The sequence below is a fragment of the Phacochoerus africanus genome, chromosome 1 (assembly GCF_016906955.1).
Source record: "Phacochoerus africanus isolate WHEZ1 chromosome 1, ROS_Pafr_v1, whole genome shotgun sequence".
Lineage (NCBI taxonomy): Eukaryota > Metazoa > Chordata > Mammalia > Artiodactyla > Suidae > Phacochoerus > Phacochoerus africanus.
The window spans coordinates 162957367-162979370 of record NC_062544.1 but is presented as its reverse complement, the minus strand read 5'-3'; the positions used below and the strand labels follow the sequence as shown (position 1 = coordinate 162979370).

Sequence of the window (22004 nt, the reverse complement as noted above, 5' to 3'; positions counted from 1 at the left end):
CTTCAAGAATACTACACCTTGAGAGTACCTGCTATGGCTCAGTGGAAACAAATCTAACTAGTAGCCACGACGACATAGATTTGATCCTTGGCCTCATTCAGTGGGTTAAGGATTTGGCATTGCCATGAGCTGTGTTGTAAGTTGCAGACATGGCTTGGACCTGGAGTTGCTGTGACTGTGGAGTACGCCAGCGGCTACAGCTCTGATTCGATCCTAGCCTGGGAATCTCCATATGCCATGGGTACAGCCCTAAAAAGACAAAAAACAACAACAACAAAAAATACCACCTTGGCCTTTTTTTGTCTTTTTGCCTTTTCTAGGGCCGCTCCAGCAGCATATGGAGGTTCCCAGACTAGAGGTCTAATTGGAGCTCTAGCCACTGGCCTACACCACAGCTCATGGCAACGCCAGATCCTTTAACCCACTAAGCAAGGCCAGGGACCGAACCCGCAACCTCATGGTTCCTAGTCGGATTCGTTAACCACTGCGCCATGACGGGAACTCCCACCTTGGCCTTTTTTTAAGGAGAAAAGTAACCAAAAAAAAAAAAAAATTGGCTTTAAGAAGCCACAGATTGGAGTTCGCGTTGTGGCTCAGCAGTAATGAACGCAACTTAGTATGCATGAGGACGTGGATTCGACTCCTGGCTTCGCTCAGTGGGTTAAGGATTCAACTTTGCTATGAGCTGTGGTGTAGGTCACAGATGCAGCTCGGATCTAGCACTGCTGTGGCTGTGGAGTAGACTGGCAGCTGTAGCCTGGGAACTTCCATATGCTGCGAGTGTGCATCCCCCCAGAAAAAGACCAAAAACCCCACAGATTATTGGGAAGCACACCTTTTTAACAGAGAAGAAAGTAATTCACATTATGACAAAGAATCATACCAAACACCTTAGTCTGGAAAAGGACATATTTCATGACACCAATCAAAGAAAACTGTACTGTTGTTTGAAGCTTTGAATAAGTTCCAAGTTTTTATATTTGACAATCTGTATCTTTTATTAGAGTCTACAGCCTGCTAAACAAAATGGTAATAAGATATTTCAAATTATTATACAAGTCTTATGATTTTAATCTTATAAAAAAATTAGGTGCATATTCCAATTACCTAACTTAAAAATGCTGTTTCTATCTATGGTCTAAAATACTTTAATTGCAATACTTTAAAAGATTAGTTCCTGCCCTAAAAATAATCCCATCACTTTTTTTTTTTTGTTTTAACATTTTAAATGTTTTACAACAAAAGTTTGTGCTCTTAGTCAAAAAGATCCACAGACTAATGCAGAATGTAAAAAATAATTTAAAAAAAAAAATCCAAGACAACCTTTCAAATCCACTTTTATTTTCCTTTTTCCTCCTCACACACAGAACTCCACACACTGCTTTTCTTGCAGCTATAAAGTCATTTGATGTTGGTCAGGTACCATTTTATCCCCTAAAACTTTGCTGGCATCAAAATATGACAGTTAACCAGTGTTAAATCTATAAAATATTTACATGGCACAGCACATGAAGCTTTAGACACTTGGCAATTAAACCACATAAAAATTGGATTAAGACCCCCATTCTACATGTTCAGAATCAGGTGTTCACAGTCCCCATCTGGTGACTGTACATGGTTCAAAAGGCAGCAGAGGCAACAGGCAGTTACTTCGGAGGACACTGAACACTATGATCTGGAAGCACATTGCGATGTTACCCCAGTGTCATGTACCACTCCACCTTTCTCCAAGGTGGTCTCATAATTCTGGAATGGCAGGTCCAGCTGATACAGAATGAAGACAGACAACACAGCATTTACTCTGTGGAGATATCCTAACTCCTACTATGCATGCACGGTGACTTTGAATGCAACTCGTCCTAAAAACTTGTCACGATCATCCTGGTTTTTTAGGTTGGGTGATCCATCAATCTTGCACTCAACTGTTACTTCGTTCATGTCATTGCCAGCATCAAAGGTGAGCTGGACGGCAACTAATGGCTGTAGATAGTTCCCCTGGCAAATAAAAGAAAATACATTAATTCAAATTCTGCAGTAACTTTTTTTTTTTTTTTTTTTGCCATTTCTTGGGCCGCTCCCGCAGCATATGGAGGTTCCCAGGCTAGGGGTTGAATCGGAGCTGTAGCCATTGGCCTACGCCAGAGTCAGAGAAATGCGGGATCCGAGCCGCATCTGCAACCTACACCACAGCTCACGGCAATGCCGGATCCGTAACCCACTTAGCAAGGCCAGAGATCAAACCTGAAACCTCATGGTTCCTAGTCGGATTCATTAACCACTGAGCCACAACGGGAACTCCTGCAGTAACTTTAACTACATTTTATCAGGAGTTGGTTTATTCTGCACAATTATTATTTTTTTTTAGGGCCGCACCCATGGCATATGGAGGTTCCCAGGCTACGGGTCAAATCGGAGTTGAGGCTGCTGGCCTACACCACAGCCCCAGCAATGCCAGATCTGAGCCACATCTGCGACCTACACCACAGCTCAGGGCAAAGCTGGATCCTTAACCCACTGAGCAAGGCCAGGGGTTGAATCAGAGCTACAGCTGCCGGCCTACATCACAGCCCCAGCAATGCCAGATCTGAGCCACATCTGCGACCTACACCACAGCTCAGGGCAAAGCTGGATCCTTAACCCACTGAGCAAGGTCAGGGATCAAACCCAAGTCCTCATGGATGCCAGTTGGGTTCATTAACCACTGAGCAATGATGGGAACTCCACATTCTGTACAATTTTTAAGGGCCACACCTGCAGCATATAGGTGTTCCCAGGCTAAGGGTCCAATAGGTGTCAACCTACACCACAGCCACAGCAACGCCTGGATCCCAGCTGAGTCTGTAACTTACACCATAGCTCATGTCAACACCAGATTCTTAACCCACTGATCGAGGCCAAGGATGGAACCCACATCCTCATGGATACTAGTTGGGTCCTTAACCTGCTGGGCCACGATGAAAATTCCTATTCTACATAATTTTAAAAACAAAAAGATTTTAATTTATTAATTAGATTATTTTCTATCCTCCACATTTTTCCTTAGCTGGATATTCATTAATTTGAACTTTAACTTTTATTTATCTATTTAGTCTTTTTAGGGCTGCACCTGTGCTGTATGAAAGTTCCCAGGCTAGCAGCTGAATTGAGCTGCAGCTGCTGGCCTATGCCACAGCTCAGAGCAACACCTGATCCTTAACCCAATGGGCAAGGCCAGGGATCAAACCCATGTCCTCATGGATACTAGTTGGGTTTGTTACCACTAAGCCATGACAGGAACTCCCTTTTTAAAAAATTCTTATTGCTAAGTGTTTATGAGTATGAACTTTCCTCTAAGCACTGCTTTAAAAGCATTCCACAGGTTGTAATTATGTTGGGTTTCATTATCATTATTTCTCAAATATTCTATAATCTTTGTGTGAGTTTCCCCCTTTACCCAAGAGTTGTTTAATAGTTCCTACCTCCTCCCTCTTTTGGAAAGGCTTTTATTTCAATTTCTAGTTTTACTGCATTATGATCAGAAAGTACGGCTTGTGGATTTCCCATCATGGCACAGCGGAAATGAATCAGACTAGGTACCATGAGGTTTCGGCTTTGATCCCTGGCCTCGCTCAGTGGGTTAAGGATCCGGTGTTGCCATGAGCTGTGGTGTAGGTTGCAGATGTGGCTTGGATCTGGCATTGCTGTGGCTCTGGTGTAAGCCGGCAGCCCAAGCTCTGATTTGACTCCTAGACTGGGAACCTCCATATACTGCAGATGCGGCCCTAAAAAAAGCAAAAAAAAAAAAAGTATTGCTTGTAGTATATCTCTTCCACTCCTGCAGCATATGGAAGTTCCTGGGTCAGGGATTGAACTGGTGCCGCCATAGAAACAAGCCAGATGATTAACCCATTGCACCACAGCAGGAACTCCTGCAGTAGATTTCTATTTTATGAAACTTCAGGCTGCATCTTTATGGCAAGTTTTGTGACTCGTCCAGGTATATGAGGATATGAGGATATGTATGTGTATTTTTCTACGTATTATGTTTGATAAACATGCAGAAGCAATACCTCACTGATTATGTTACTTAGGTCTCTACCATCCTTACTTAGGGTTGCTCTATAACTTGGTACAAATATACTAACTGTCTTGCCATCATTGTGGTTTCTAAATAAACTTCTTCCCTAAAAGGAACTAGGGGTTGATTCTAGGACTGATGCAGGTAAAGTACAAGATGACCTGGAACATCCTGTGGTGCCAGAAAGTAAGGAAGTGCTGCAAGAATCGAGCGAACAGGTCTATAGGACACAGGAGCCAGAGCTAGCCTGAAGGTCTCCCACCAGCCAAATATGGGACAATTTAGCACCAAAGTAAATGATGATAATAACATCGTAACCCTGAATTAAGTAAGAATCCATGAGAATATACTGATATTGAATATACTGATAAGTGGCGGTGAAGGAAAAGCTCTTCCTTAGAGTGGAATGCCAAACTAGAATGGAAAAAGCAAAGCTAAAATTAGAAAAAAACACATTTGGGAACAATTTTGTTAGATGATTTAGGGGAAAAAAAGTCAACAAATGTTAAAGCTATAGGAGAAATAATTTTATAGACACTACAAGTATTCTCCCCAGATGATACTTATTGATTACCAAGGAAAAAAACAGTAACTTCGCAGAGAGAAATCTGGCTGATACCTCCTTAACCTTAATGTTCAAGGTTAAGGTTAACATCACTGTTAATGCCAATAACACGTCCCTTCTGATATGCTATTTCTTCTGAGGCATCCCTGCCAAAAATGTACAACCCACTTATAACCATGAAAAAGCATCGGATAAACTCAGATTGAGGAACATAAACCAATAAAATCAGTAAAAAAAAAGAAAAAAAAAGAAAAAGCCTGCACTCATTTTTGAAGGGTTCAAGGGCATGAAACAGCCAGATTGAGGAATTGTTCTAGGTTGCAGATGACTAAAGATGTAATAGTGTAACTAAAGACGTAATATCTTGGACCAGGAAAACACTCTTTCTTTTTTTTGGCTGCTCTCGCCTGGGAAAGCAGAAGTTCCTGGGCCAGGGATCGAATCCATGTCACAGCAGCAACCTGAGCCTAGCAGTGACAACACAGGATCCTTAACCCACTGAGCCACCAAAGAACTACAAAACATTTTTTCTTTGGCAATAAAGGACATTATTGGAACTGGTAAAATTTCCAAAGGTTTGTAGATTGGATAATAGAGTATCACTGCTAATTTCCTTTGATAAGTACATGATGGTTATATGATAATATTATTTTTTGGACATTTCATGGAAAAAGCATTGAGTGTAAAGACGCTAAGAGGAGTTCCCATTGTGGCTCAGTGGTACCGAATCCGACTAGGAATCATGAGGTTTGGGGTTCAACCCCTGGCCTTGCTCAGTTAAGGATCCGGTGTTGCCGTGAGCTGTGGTGTAAGTCGCAGACATGGCTCAGATCTGGCATTGCTGTGGCTGTGACGTAGGCCAGCGGCTATAGCTCTGATTAGATCCCTAGCCTGGGAACCTCCATGTGCCGTGGGTGCGGCCCTAAAAAAAGACAAAATAAATAAATAAATAAATACATAAATAAAGAGGCAAAGAGGCACCTTGTTTATAACTTAATGCCAAATGGTTCAGGGAAAAAAATTATATATACACAGAAACTGGTAAGACAAATGATGGGAAATATTAACACTGGGAAATGAGGGTAGAGGGTTTGTAGGAATTCTTTGTACTATTCTAGCCACTTTTAAGTTTAAAATCGTTTCAAAATAAAAAGTTTAAAATATATATATACAAAATGCTATTTATATACATATAATTGAAAAAATACAGAAAAAATTAATTATAATAATTATCTCTGGGTAATGAGTTTTTATGTCCTTACTAATTCTCTACATTCTTTAAGCATACTCTAAGAAATTAAAAAGAAAATGGTATTTTGAAAATAATCATCCTTTAACTTATCTGCTTCGGGCTGATGTTTTCAGTTTTAGAGCTGGAGTCCCCATTTCATTTGTATTTAAAAACCAGAACAGACGATGCACACATTATGCAGGGCATGTCTACTTAACCCAAACAACTGACATTTTAATAGCGATATCCAATTTCCCAAGAGTCACGGCCATTTAAGAACTTCTGGGAGTTTCCATTGTGGCGCAGCAGAAATGAATCCAACTAGTATCCATGAGGACGCAGGTTCAATTCCTGGCCTCACTCAGCGGGTTAAGGATCCGGCGCTGCTGTGAGCTGTGGTGTAGGTCACAGACGCAGCTCAGATTCCATGTTGCTGTGGCTGTGGTGTGGGCCAGCAGCTGTAGCTCCAATTCGACCCCTGGGAACTTCCATATGCTGCAAGTGCAGTCCTAAAAAGAACTTCTAGGGAGTTCCCATCGTGGCTCAGTGGTTAACAAATCTGACTAGGAAGCATGAGGTTTCGGGTTTGATCCCTGGCCTCGCTCAGTGGGTTAAGAATCTGGCGTTGCCGCGAACTGTGGTGTAGGTCGCAGACTCGGCTCGGATCCTGGGTTGCTGTAGCTCTGGCGTAGGCCGACGGCTATAGCTTCGATTAGACCCCTAGCCTGGAAACCTTCATATGCCATGGGAGCGGCCCTAGAAAAGACAAAAAAGACAAAAAGACAAAAACAAAACAAAACAAAAAAGAACTAGAGTTCCTTTGTGGACAGCAGGTTAAAGATCTGGCACTGTCACTCGGACTGCTGCTGTGGCACAGGTTCAGTCTCTAGCCCAAGAATTTTCACATGCTGCAAGCATGCTCCGCACCCTTGCCCCACCCCAAATGAAATTCTAAATACTTACATGCAGTTTTTTTCCATAATATGGAAAATACTTTACGTCTATCTTTCCATTGGGAGGATAAGTTGATAGAACTGCTGTGCTTTCACCCTAAAGTTAAAACAAAAGAAACTTTTTTTAGGTCACGACATTTTTTAAACATATTTTTATTAAAGCAGTATCAATTGTGGACAGTATGAAGAAACTACAATGCTGCTCTAACTGCATTCACTACAAGTATACTTTTGAAAAGAGACTCGTGTTGATTTAAACTCTTCTATGCAAAATATCTTGATTTCCTGATATATCCTATGACAATTTATAGCCAGATCTATTCATGCAATGTCTGTAAAATCTTATCTGCCTTTTGACTACCAAATGCAGGTTCTCCAGCCACTGACAGCAGGAATGCACCAGTGGGTTTGGGACCAATATATTCCTAAAATAAAATATTGTGCTTCCAGACTGGAAAGCAATAGCTGCCACAACCTAGAATGTACTACTCAGGCCTGAGAGGCAGGAGGTCTGTAAGATTCACATGATCAACAAACCATGATAACTGTCAGGGAAGATTTAAAGTACTCTAGGCAATATCCTTCTAAATCACATTTTCTTTGAATAATTTTATAAGCACAAGTAAATCAATTATAAGTACTACACAATTATATCCTATCTAAACTAATACGAAAACACAGACTCTGCCCCATAGAAAACAAGCTAGTGACTGCCTACGGCGAGAGGGAAAGGGGAAGGGGCAGGATAGGGGCAGTGGGTTAAGTTAAAAAGACTACTATATATAAAATAAATAAGTTATAAGGATGAATTTAAAGCTCAGGGGATAGAGCCAGTATTTTATAATAACTATAAATGGAATATAATCTTTAACAATTGTGAATCACTGTGTTGTACACCTACAACTTATATAATATTGTAAATCAACTATTTCTCAAAAAAAAACCTCCTGATAAACATGACAAATAAACAAATCTAGTATTCTTCTTGAAAACAAGCAATTTAGGAAAATTCTCACAAAACACACTCTGAATAGGCCCAATATTAATAACTATAGCTTATACACACACTGAGTAGATGAGAGAGATAACAATGATTTAAATTTTATAATGCACGAATTAAAATAAAACATTACTAAATGTTTAAGTTTCAGATTTTCCATACACAAACCACCACAGTAAACAAAGAATCTCCTCTAAGGGAAGCCCTTCTCTCTGCTTGCTTCACTATGAAGCAGCACGTGCGCATGGGGTAAAGTACCTGGACAGGCGACACAGCTGAGACGGCACCAAGCACAAAGCAATGACACCACAGAAAGGGGGCAAGTTCTAACCATCCAGATCAAAGATGGGCAAAAAGAACAGGAGGTCACAAGGCCAAGAGAAACTGCAGAAGCCAATTTTCAGTCACTATTCAAATACCACCCTACACTTGTATTCTTTATTCTTTAATTCTTTTTAGGGCCTCACCTACAGCACGTGCAAGTGCCCAGGCTAGCAGTTAAATCAGAGCTGCAGCTACCAGACTACACCACAGCTCACGGCAACACCAGATTCTTAATTCACTGAGCGAGGCCAGGGATCGAACCTGAGTTGCTCATGGATGAACCCCTTAGCCACAACGGGAGCTCCCTGTATTCCTTAATTTTAAAAATTAAGTCTGAAATAGCATTTTATACACAAGGAAAAACAGTCACTTTGATATAAGTACTTCTGTACATTACTTACATTTATTTTTCCTTAATATATGAGCTTGATTCATGGAAACACAGAGATGTACACCAAAATGTAAAAGGTTTTTTTTGGGGTTACTGAGTGTAAATTTTCAGCCAGATGCCACACTCAATTTATATTTATCTCACTGAGGCCTAACAACTCTTGTGTGTGGGATCAATTACAGACAGGGGAACTGAGGCCCAGAGTTAATGTCATATGCTCAATTACCTGTCCTATTGGTTTGTACCTAAACGATAAGGTTGGCAGGCTTTTACTTAAAAGTACATTTAATACCTTCTGTGAAAATAAACTTTTAGAAATTGTGCAATAATACAATGCGTATCTATCTGAACAATGATGAGATGCTTTAGGGTAAACCTACATGTCATGGTTTTCTAAGTATACGAGTGGCATCATATTGCAAGTTATGAGCAACTAAGTCCAAGAATCTATTAGCAGTAATTGTGTTCCACTGAAAACGAAATAAAGTTTTAAACTTAATGTATTCTGTTTCTTGTATGTAGTCATCACTTGTACATGACTTGAATACACACCAAATGTCCTAAGGAGTGTTTATCTCTGGGTAGCATTTACCAATTTGTTCTCCTTCTGCATTTTTCTAGATTTTCGTAAGTGAACACAATTCTTTTTTTTTTTTTTTTTGCTTTTTAGGGCTGCACCCTTGCATGTGGAGGTTCCCAGACTAGGGGCTGAATTAGAGCTACAGGTGCCGGTCTTTGCCACAGCCACAGCAACACAGGATCCAAGCTGAGTCTGTGACTTACATCACAGCTCATGGCAACACCAAATCCTTAACCCACTGCACAAGGCCAGGGATCAAACCCACAACCTCCAGGTTACTAGTCGGACTTGTTTCCACTAAGCCACAATGGGAACTCCAACACAATTCATTTTGATAATACAAAAAAAAAAAAAAAACCCCACCTAATGACATAAAAATGAATATTACATCTTTTGCAGGAACCATCCTTTAAAATTAAAGACCGCCTCTTGGAGTTCCCATCGTGGCGCAGTGGTTAACGAATCCGACTAGGAACCATGACGTTGCTCAGTGGGTTAAGGATCCGGCGTTGCTGTGAGTGGTGGTGTGGGTCGCAGATGTGGCTCGGATCCCGCATTGCTGTGGCTCTGGTGTAGGCCAGTGGCTATAGCTCCGATTGGACCCCTAGCCTGGGAACCTCTATATGCCGCAGGAGTGGCTCAAGAAAAGGCAAAAAGACAAAAAAATAAAATAAAAAATTTAAAAAATTAAAAAATAAAATTAAAGACCACCTCTAAGAGTATGTTCTGTCATCAACATTTTAGTGTTTCCAGGATTCTTAACTTGTAAAAAGCAATTAAAACTGAATTAAAGTTGGAGTTCCCACTGTGGTGCAGCAGGTTAAGGACCCAGCATTGTCACTGCAGTGGCTTTGGTTGGGGTTCAATCCTTGGTCCAGGAACTTCAACATGCCAAGGACAAACACAAGACAAAACAAAAGACAAGTGTATTACATAAAAAGTAAATCAACTCAAGAATTTACAGTAAGAACACCTTACATAGACAAATCTAATGGAAAATAGCAACATAAAGATAAGCAGTAAATGTTTTCATCTGTTCATAGCCACATCTTTAAAATGTATGGATTCCACCTGATTACTCCTTTGTGACTAGCCTAGAAGTAAAACGCAAAGTTTTACAAACATTTCTTCCAATTCTGTGTGTTTCTTCTAAAAACAAAAATATTCCACAACTAAATAAACAAAACAAAAACCCCATCATCTTTGATTATTTTATGTACTTTCTGCAAAACTCTTCAAAGCAAAAGGGACGGCAAACTGAAATCTGAGTCATTAGACCAGAATTTTTCACTAACATTTCCCCCAACTATTCTGGAAGCAAAAGATACATAACAGATAAACAAGGAGAAAAATCCATTTATAACCCCAAGGGAAGAGTTACATGGAATTGTTTACACTGGCCAAAGGCTTACAGAAACAAAGCCTTAGGAAAGAAGTGGAAAGCTTTGGCCCTTCTGGCCTAAAAGTGTGTGTGTGTGTGTGCGTGTGTGTTTTCCTTTCTTGGTGGCGTTGGCTCCACAGACCCACCGATCTAAGTGTATCTACGTGGTCTGCTCACATGCAGAGGCGAAAGCTCCTGCACACAGTACACTGTCATAAAATCTGCACTTCCACCCGACTGAGGCCTTGCACCCAGCCTTGGAGACTCTACTGCAAAGACAAGGGGGATCACAGAGTTACACAACACGTTTTCTAAATCTGTCTTGCAGCTGTAATGTTTTCTTCTATCTTAAGAGATGACAGTAGATGCTCACTAGATTTTTAGAAGGATTTGTATATCAAGAAGAACTCACGTTTAGATGCGGCATCTGGTTTTAAGTGAAATTTTTATCTAAGCTTCCTGCTGAGCTGACTAAGGCGTAAGGAGCTAAAGTGAGTTGCCTATGGTTACACAGGCACACTTCAACCTAGATGAGAAACCACCAACTTCCTGGCTTTTTAGTCTACTCTAAAGAGTGAATAAATACTCAAAAAAAAAAAAATAAGGATACTCTAAAGCAGAAGTTCTCAAAGTGTGGGTCCCAGACCAGCAGCATCACCAGGAAACTTTATAGGCAGAAGTGCAAACTTGGGGGCCTAACCCCAGACCTACTAAGTCAGAAACAGGGAACCAACAAACCCTCCAAGTGAATCTGAAGTATGATCAGATTTGAAAACCACTCCACTCCACTCTGCCCCAATAAGAAAGCCATTCATGGTTAAAAGGAATTAACAGTTTCCCTTCATCAACAACTTCAGAAGCAATTCCAATGTAACATTTCAAGTAAGATACTTCTGACATATAACTGGTGCTGGAATGCTAATATTCTATACAATGATAAAACTAAATTTAGAATTTAACAGTTTCTCCTGAGAACTCTTACCCATTATTTACTTATTTGTCTTAGTTGCTCTTTGCAGCATGGAGAGAAAACAATAGAAATTACGAAATGAAAACTGCACAACACTCTGGAAAAAAGGTAAAGATAGAACAAAATAATGCCTCTACCTTAAGGAAAAGGTATCATGTTTCATTAAATCTCAGATGCCACTGACATACACCAATTTATGTAGAGGAAAATAACTCAACACACTATTAAGATACTTATCAACTATAAGTCCAATCCTAATTTCAGTGTTATTAAGCTAAAAAGTGAATCTAGAATCAACAAAATACGGTATATGCAAATATAAAGGCAGAGAACGTGAAATCAAACGCACATAGAAAACAAGTCTTTCTGAATTATCATTGGCAAACAGACAAGGACTATACCCCCCAAGGTTGGTGGAATTTTATTCTTTTAAGAACAGCACTACAACGGACTTTAAAATGTGATGGGGGAAAAGAAATGACTCAATCAAACTTTTAAGATACACTAAAGCTTTGACAAAAATATTTAACAAGCATTTTCTGAATACTAACCTTCGAAATACATTCTATCCTTGGTTCTCCTTGAGGCTTTAATCCAATTATCTAAGACAAAGAAATACTGATTAATTGAAACATAACAAATGTAAACAACAGAACCCTCCTTCTTTGTTGCTGGGGAAAAGGGGTGGAACGGTTGAGATGAACACTAATATTGTATTAAAATCCTGTTAACATCTGCCTTTAATTTTATTTTAGCGGATTAGAACAGACTTTTCAATATAGTAATCTTACCAATTACTTATTATAGTACTGGGACAATTTAGAAAATAAATCAGTTATCAAAGAATTGACCAAAACACAGCACTGTGCTTTGCTACCCTTAAAACAAGAAACAAAAAGAAACTTTTATATTATTTACACAAACACATCATTAATGCAAAGTAAAAACTGCAAAGGCATAATATAGTAATGACCTGTTCTTCATGGAAATATATTTGGTCACAACCCTACCTACCATAATTTTCCATAAAGCTTCCACAGAGCCCTACCATGTTTCATATTTATCTGTTCTATAAAACGCATACACCGAATGAATCCCATTTTAAGACTTCACAGCACCACTCAGTTCTATGTAATGAGGCTACTTTCATGTATGTAGTTCATACAACTAACTCTGTATGAATGATAACAAATATTCATCCATATATTTGGGGAGAGGATTTTTAGCGTTTTTGAATTCATATGTATTTTACATGTGAATGCCTCTAAAATGTAAATACTCCTCCCAAAAGACAAGTATTGTTGCAACCTAAATAATAATTTCAAGAACAATTAACTATCCATGTCCTTGCAATGACTTTGGAACATTCCGTACTGGAATTAAATGCCCAATACACTCCATATGCAGCATCTCATTATTGATCCCCGTGGGCCCGAGGATGTCTTCCTGCTGCACCTGCAAAGTCCTGCTCCTATCAGCAAGTATAATCTCAGACCCTCATCCTTAAGAGGATGTACTGACAAAGAAAATAAACTCAGAGGGTTGGTCCTGTGTGAGAAGGAACTGGAACTTCTCTTGGCTTTTTATTGGGAACTGATTTTCCATCAGTCTCAGTGTTGTAAAGATACTCCAAGGAGGCAGGGATTACAAAAGAGAATAAACTTAATTCACCTTACAAACTTCATCATCTAGTTTCACTTTCCAGTTGACCTTCCCTAAAACACAGGTTCCACATGTGCAGATTTGGCCAGTTGCTAATCAGAAAAATTGGAGGGAAAAAAATTCCACAAAGGTCCAAAAAGCAAAACTCAAATTTGCTATGTGCTGACAACTATTTACATAGAATTAGTTATAAGTAATGTAAAGATGCTTTAAAGTATGTGGGAAGATGTGTGTAGATTACATGCAAATACTATCCCATTTTATGTAAGGGGCTTGAGCATCCCCAATTTCGGTGTCCTGGGGAGGGTGTCCTGGAATGAATTCCTCACAAGTACTAAGGGATGACTATATATAACTATGAGGATCATTTTCTGTATGGATTATGAAAACCCATTTCTATTTTATTCAACAGTATGTGGTATGTATGGGCTCCCTCAAATTTCTGGAGAAATAGGTGCCCCCTTGCAACAGTTGTCCGTATTGCTCCCACTTCCTTGCCTACCTACCTTGCTGTCAGTTCCACCTCCACTTTGTTAAACTTAGTTCTTAAGTCTTGCTAAAACATCCTGCTAATCATTAATTGAGCACCTACTATGTGTCAGGCAATGTTTCAAAATGATCTCTAGAGTGCTATCTCAAAAACTGTCATAGAGAGTTCCTGTCGTGGCACAGCAGAAACAAATCCAACTAGGAACCATGAGGTTGCAGGTTCGATCCCTGGCCTCGCTCAGTGGGTTAAGGATCTGGCATTGCCACTGTGGTGTAGGTAGCAGATGCGGCTCGGATCCGGTGTTGCTGAGGCTGTGGTATAGGCTGGCAGCTGTAGCTCCAATTAGACCCTAGCCCAGGAAATTCCATATGCCACAGGTGAGGCTCTAAAAAAAAAAAAAAACCAAAAAGCACTGTCATTGCCTCTTGAGGGTGGCAAGGGGGAGGAGAGGTGGGAGGGAAACCTTAAGTCTGGGCACTTAAGGGTCTAGCTAGCTCTCCCTACAGGGAAACTTTAGCAGTGTCAACTTCAGAAGACTCAAGTTTTAGTTTTATTAGGAGTGGCAACTTTATTGATATGTAAGCTCAAGACCTTAAGAGGTCTGAACCTGTTTAGGAAACTGCCTTTTCTCTGAGTAAATGATCACGAATGACCTCACTCTTCAAGGAAGACTTTGCAGGCCTCAACAGGTTACCTCTACAGAACACCACTCTTTAGTACATTTACAGAGCATCAAGGTACAGGGCTTAGGTACCACTTCATTACTCAAGGAGAGCGTCTTCCTTCGCACAATGACCCAAGACATTATTACTCAGACGTAGAAAACTTTTTTTTTTTTTTTTTTTAGGGCCACACATGCCACACATGAAGGTTCCCAGGCTAGGGGTCAAATCGAAGCTGCAGCTGCCAGCCTACACCACAATCACAGCAACAAAGGATCCGAGTCTCGTCTGTGACCTACACCAGCAAAACAGGATTCTTATCCCACTGAGTGAGGCCAGGGATTGAACCCAAGTCCTCATGGACACTAGTTGGGTTCAGAGTCATGATGGGAACTCTGGAGAATGTTAGCTTCTTGATTTGCTAATGGCTATACAGTTCAGGCACCTCCACTGGACAACATAGCAAAATTTTGTTGCCCTCATTTTAATGCAATTAATTTGTATTTCTACTATGTAATTATATAGACACACACTATAAAGCTGTGCTTTACCACTAAATATCGAGAAAAAGTTAAGCTAAAACTTTACAGATTTGCCACACAGGATTTTAAATTATTTTACCACACAGGATATAAAGTTGAGCATTGCACATTAATACAACCATGCACCTGACCCCCAAAGCACAGATCTATTCTTAAATGCATGAAGCTAGTTGCAAAAGGAAAAAGCTGATGTTGTTTTACTCCTTAATTTATGAATTTTTCTGTATTAATTTTTCAAAGGTGAACATCACCTCTAGCCTTTTACACAAGTCACCACCAAATGAAACAGCATTTAATACATAGTTGCCAGCTTCTTAACAGAGGAGATAAGAAAAAAGCAGCAGCAGCAGAAAAATATGTACATACTCTGTTCATTTTCACAAGAATACAAGGGTTTCCTCTGGAGTAGCCAAATTGGGGATCAATCTCACCACTGCATGCTTCAAGTAAGTTAAGAGGAAACCGACATGCATCATAATGTGGACCCTTCTGTTCAAGAAATTTTCCATCGGTACAATCTGTGAGATTCTTCTGTTCTTCTAAGTCATATGCTAAAAAGGAAACATACGTGTGCATAGATCAGCCAAAAAGGACCTTGAACACAAACAGAAATATATCATCCTTTGGACAACATTCATCGAAAACAAACACAGCAATGTTACTTATGGGAAAATTTTAGGGAAAGAATGTTAAATAACTTCTAACAGCTATCTAGCCCTCTGCAGTTTACTTCATTCTGATACAAACTGGATTACAGATTGATCTCTTCTGTCACCATTAGGTGGCACCAGCCATGGCTACAGCATTATCTGAATGCCTTCAATGCTTGTGGCTCAAAAGAGACAATGTTAAGGACAAAAAAAGGCACTGCCATGGCTCTTATGGAGCTTACAGTGTAGTGGAGAAAAAAGATGGTAAGTATAAAATCCTAACTGAAGGGCCTGAAAACAGGGCTATGGCAGCCTATACTAAGGGGATTGCACAAAGCTGAGAGGTATGTATGTGTTAATGTTGGTTTTTTCAGGGTTTTTTTTTTTCCAGCAAGGATGGAGGTAATTAAATAAGATTCAAGTGATAAAGGAGTAAAACAGTTACAACTTGGGAGATGGGGAAGAAAGGAGAGGGAGACAATTTAATGATTTTCTGAACGTTTGCTGTGCACTGACTGACCAAAGCTGCACAACAGTGAGCAAGTATGCTGTGGTCCCTGCCTTCAGTGAGCTTAGGACACTCACTCATAAACAGGTAAGATACAGTGCCACAATGCCATAGTAAGTATTGCTGATCTGTGGGTATAACTCATACAAGAAGGACCACCTAAAATTAATTCAGCCAAAACAGGAACCAAAGTTTCAAAGTAAATGCATCTTAAAAGGAAGACTAGGAGTTCCCATGTGGCTCAGTGGGTTAAGAATCTGGTGTTGTCACTGAAGTGACTCGGGTCACTGCTGTGGTGCAGGTTCAATCCCTAGCCCCAGAACTTCCACATGCCATGGGCCCAGCCAAAAAAGAAATTAAAAGGAAGTATAGATCTTTTCCTTAAAAAAAATTTTGTCAAAAATTTTGGCTTCATCTTTTATTTATCAAAAATTAGGATATTGTGGGAACTATGTACCCATTTAAAAGCCAAGAATGACTCAGATATTGGGGTAAGGGGGATGGGGTAAAGTTTTTACAACAAAACAGAACCAAGTGACATGCATCGCCTTTTTTTCTAATGGCCACACCTTCGGCATATGGGCATTTCCAGGCTAGGGGTCAAATTGGAGCTGCAGCTGCCGGGCCTATGCCACAGCAATGCTAGATCCGAGCCATGTCTTTGATCTATACCACAGCTCACAGCAACGCCGGATCCTTGATCCACTGAACAAGACCAGGGAATGAACCTGCATCCTCATGGATACCAGTCGGGTTCTTAACCCACTGAGCCATAATGGGAACTCCTCATCACTTCTTTATCGACTTTCATGGCAATCATGAATATCATTTTGCAAGAAATGTTAAAGGCCTGTACCAGTTTCCCCAAAGGGCTCTTTTGCACATACCCTGTAGGTACAGGACAGTTCATCAGAGAGTATTTTTGTACAATGCCAGTTTTCACTTCTACACAAAACCACTGTTAAGTGCAAGGAGTTGGATGATGGTCAGAATATGAAGACCCCTGTCCAGGGCATGCATGTTGGGAACATAGAAAGGTCACTGTTCTCAGAGAGCAGCCAAGGAGCTCCCCCCAAACTCCTGAGGAGAGCCTAAAGTAAGAAAGAGAAAAGTGTAGATAAACAGGAGGGGGAAAGACCTGAAAGAGAGATTAGTTTGGACGAGATCAAACTTTAAATTCTAACTAATAGCCATAGGGGAGAAAAAAAAGAGAATATTTATTTTAATGAGACATGAGAAAAATATTCCTAAGAACAACAATAACAAAGTTTAAAAAAATTGTATATGTGGGGGTGCTGAACATTAAATATATAGAAGTAGATCTCTAGCATAATAAAGTAAAAACAGAAATGAGAGAAACACAAGAGATCCAATATCGAACAACTAACAGAAAAGTTAGAAAGAAAACAAGAAAACTGAAGTGAGGAAATTTTCAATAGTAGTTTCTTCAACTGAAGAATCCAAGTCTTCATCCTGAAAGACTCCATCAAGATTCCATCCAAGTGATATTTTAGAGACTGACACCAATACACAGAAATTTTAGAACCCTAAGGAAGCACAATTAAAAACAAAAAACATTGCCGAGCAAAAAAAGGCAAACACGAAAGAACTAAAATTCTATACACAGCTAAACTATGAAAAATAAAGCATAATTACGTCATTTTCAGATATGAGAGAACTGAAAACTTACATTTCATGTTTCTTTCTTTCTTTCTTTCTTTCTTTTTTAATTTAGGACCACACCTTGGCATATGGCGGTTCTCAGGCTTGGGGTTGAATAGGAACTTCAGCTGCCAGCCTAGGCCACAGCCACAGCCACATCAGATCTGAGCTGTGTCTGTGACCAACACCACAGCTCACGGTTAACCCACTGAGCAAGGCCAGAGATCAAACCCACAAGCTCATGGATACTAGCTGGGTTCGTTACTGCTAAGCCACAACGGAAACTCCTCATATATCTTTTTTTTTTTTTTGGTCTTTTTGTCCTTTTTTAGGGCTGCACCTGCGGCATAGGGAGGTTCCTAGGCTAGGGGTCGAATTGGAGCTGTAGCCACTGGCCTACGCCAGAGCCACAGCAACGCCAGATCTGAGATGTGTCTGCGACCTACACCACAGCTCATGGCAACGTTGGATCCTTAACCCACTGAGCAAGGCCAGGGATCAAACCCTCAACCTCCTGGTTCCTAGTCAGATTCGTTTCCGCTGTGCCAAAATGGAACTCCCTTCATGTATCTTTTTTAAATTTTTTAATTTAAATATAAATTGAGAAATACCTCACATATAAGATTATATTAGTTTCAGGTGTACAACATAATGAATGATTAACTATTTGTATACATTGTGAAATGATCACCATGATTAAGTCTAGTGAACATCTTTTCCCATAGTTACAAAACTTTTTCTTGTGATTAGGACTTTTAAGATCTACTCTCTTAAATCCAAATATGCTCTACAGAACTATTAACTATACTTACCATGCTGTATTACACTCTTACAGTTTATTTTATCTGTTTTGTAAACTTTTGACTCCCATTCACCATTTCACCCCACCCCCCTGGCAACCACCCATCTGTTCTCTGTATCTATGTGCTTGGCTTTGTTGTTTTGTTTCTCACATTCCATATATAAACGAGATCATTTTGTATTTGTCTTTGTCTAACTTTTTTCACTTAGCACCATGCCCTTAAGGTCCATACATATTGTCACAAATAGCAAGATTTCATTCTTTTTTATGGCTAAATAGTATAGTTGTGTATATACAATGGAATACTATTCACGTATCTTTTCTTATAAAGTTACTTGAGAACGCACTCTGTCAAAACTAGGAAGTAAATTAAGAAAAAAGAAGGCAGAAGCCAAGAAACATTGAATCCAATCCAAAAGTGATCCAAGTCAACAAATAACAGCTTCGGAATAGAAGCCCTAAAGAGAAACCAGTACAGACTGCAGCAGAGGGAAGGTCTCTAAGAAAGATTTCCAGAAAAAGGAGACTCAAGAGAATACCTCAAATGACAGTAATGCAAATAAGGAAGTCAGTGGGAGTCTCTAGAGATGGTAGAATAAGATGTTAAGACAAAGTATAAAAAGGCAAAAGGAACCAATAAACTAAAAATAGTGAATTTAATTATTTTTGAATTGAGAATAAAGGAAAATCTGAGGCATGTAATAAACTAACTCCTCATGTAACATGGCAGGAAGTAAAGACAATGTATAAAAGTGATAAATCAAGAACCAGCACAAAAATATAGTATTTAAAGCTATAGAAGAAAAATCCTATTAAAAAAATTGAAAAGCATCAAGTCATTTCCTGTTGAAATGTATCCAAAATCAGATCATTTCTCATAGCTTCCACTGCTCCATACCTCACACCCACTCATCAGGATTACTACAACTAGTTACCTCCTAACTAGTTACCCTGGTCTCCCGCCCCTCTCCTTCCACCCCATAGTCTAGTCTCAAAAAACAGAGTGATCCTTTAAAAAATTGAGTGAAATGATGCTATTCTCTGCTTAAGAACCTTCACTTTCATCCCCGTGGAAATCAAAGAACTGAACAACAGCCTCTAAGGTCTACACAATCTGGTTCTTTAACTCCCTGACCTCAACTTCCTACTGCTCTCTCCCCACGTAGTCCATCCATCTCCTTTAGCTTCCTTGATGAACAATGAACACACTGGACATGGTGAGCCTAAGGGCCTTTGCATCTCCTGGTAGACAGCTTGATGACTAGTTCCCTCATCTTCAGATGTTTCCTCAAACATTCCCTTTTAATGAGGCCTCCTCGGACCATAGTTTAAAACTGCCTTATTTTCCTCCACAGCACTCATTACTTCCTAACATACTCGAATAGAGAAATTTTTCATTTGTTCATTGATACAAATTACAAGAGTGCTTGACATAAAAAAGGCTCTCAGAAAAATATTATTGAATAAAATAATAGGACTGTGGGGTTCCCTGGTGGTACTGTCACTGCTGTGGCAGTATCCTGGCCTGGGAACGTCTGCATGCTAGAGGCATGGCCAAAAAAAAAAAAAAAGTAATAGGACTGCAGCTAGAATAGAATATGGCAGGGAACTACTGTCTTCATTATAAATCCTTCTTTACTATTTGGTTTTTAAACCATGGATTATACTCTCACAAAAAAATCTCTAAGTTATTTAAATAATAAGTATATGTAACTATCAAGGGAAAGAGGATCAAGAAGATGTGAGATCAAAAGGTTTTTAAGATAGGAGAGAGTTGAAGCTTTTTGCATGTTGACAGAAGGGGTCCACAGAGTTCCCGTTGTGGCTCAGTGGCTAACGAATCCAACTAGGAACCATGAGGTTTCGGGTTTGATCCCCGGCCTCGCTCAGTGGGTTAAGGATCCGGCGTTGCCTGAGCTGTGGTGTAGGTGGCAGATGTGGCTCGGATCCCTAGTTGCTGTGGCCCTGGCGTAGGCCGGTGGCTACAGCTCCGATTAGACCCCTAGCCTGGGAACCTCCATATGCCGTGGGAGCAGCCCTAGAAAAGGCCAAAAAAAAAAAAAAAGACAGAAAGGGTCCAATAGAGAAGCTAAACATACATGAGAAAGATTAGTAGTTAGCATGTTTCTGAGACAGTGAGGGGATGAGATGCAAAGGATGAGTGGGAAAGGTAGATGCAGGTGAGGGGAAGGGCAGCTCCTCAGAGCAGGAGGAATATCACAGACAAAATGGCCACAACTAAAGTTTTGTTTTACTGGAAATGAGGAAACTGGGAGAGTTTCCACCTACTTGTAATTTCTCTCTTTTTTTAAATCTTTTGTCTTTTTTTTTTAGGGCTACACCCATGGCATATGGAGGTTCCCAGGCTAGGGGTCCAATCGTAGCTGTTGCTGCCAGCCTACGCCACAGCCACAGCAAGGCCAGATCTGAGCGGCGTCTGCAACCTACACCACAGCTAACAGCAACTCCGGATCCTTAACCCACTGAGTGAGGCCAGGGATCAACCTGCAACCTCATGATTCTTAGTCAGATTGTTTCCACTGCACCACGACAGGAACTCCCCTACTTCTACTTTCTCTTAAAGCATGAAACCAGGTTATATTTAAAAACCTAGTTGAAAGGGAGAAAGTACAGAGCTAGAGGTCTGAGTACGGGTTGGAAATAATCCCTTCAGACAATTATCCAGGGAAGTGCAGTAGAATTGCCAGGCAGTAGATCGGGTCCATTTGAGAAAGTGATCATGTATTCACAGTGCTCATGAGTCTGCAGTGGGCAGCTTCCAAGAGACCCTTATCCAGGAATTAAATGGTTTCATCCAGGAGCATTATGTGGCTTCATCCATTTGCAAGTTTACGACAAATGGACCAGGAGGCAAGGAATTTTAAAGTACTGGCAAAAGTAAAAACAAAATGAAAAACTATGGAATTGATAAGCTTGACAAGAAGGGAAGTTGGGGGGAAAGGAGCTCCGATTAAATAACAGGATCAGTGAACTGGAAGTTCTATTGATGTAGAAGAACAGCAAGAGAAAGTTAAAAGGGCAAAGGAGAAGATTGTGTACAGCGCCTCCAGGGTGATATTGGCAATAGAGTCCGACACATTCTAAGAAGCAAATGCAGGGAAGCATGGCTGAGGAAGAGCAGAGGTGGTCAAGAACCAAGAGGCCAAGGCACCTGATGACTATTTGTGAGAATGTTAATAACATGGAGTTAGGCCAAGCAAAATGAGGAGAAAACTTGGCTCAGGTGGCTACTGGAAAGCATTACAAACCATTAAGTCTGAAAAACTCACAGCTGATACACAAACTTTTCTTTTAAATGATAAACATCATTCCTCATCCCCACCACCACATGCACTACACTGGACCCAAATATCTAAACATTTAGAGGCATTACTTTATAACACAGTTTTGCTTTATTAGTCAAATACTATGTGTTTTAATGCAGATATAAATGTTATGTATCCATACACTTACTCATGTACTTATAGCAGGGTAGATAAAAAAATCAAATCAACTGCCCATTAGAGTTTAGGTCCCTGTGTTTTCCATAAGTCAGAATATTCTCATGACTGAC

General features: G+C 40.0%; 1 protein-coding gene across 1 annotated transcript in view; it reads right to left on the bottom strand.

Moving 5' to 3' along the window:
* Positions 1–1320: 1320 nt before the first annotated feature.
* The window catches only part of ATP1B3 (ATPase Na+/K+ transporting subunit beta 3), a 46515-nt gene continuing 25831 nt past the window's right edge, over positions 1321–22004 (bottom strand). The window contains exons 4-7 of the mRNA XM_047783714.1: positions 15175–15359; positions 12004–12054; positions 6817–6903; positions 1321–1995 (exon numbers count right to left, since the gene is read on the bottom strand). Coding sequence (XP_047639670.1) covers positions 1825–1995; positions 6817–6903; positions 12004–12054; positions 15175–15359 — 494 coding nt within the window. The 3' untranslated portion in view covers positions 1321–1824. The remainder of the gene's footprint in view (positions 1996–6816; positions 6904–12003; positions 12055–15174; positions 15360–22004) is intronic.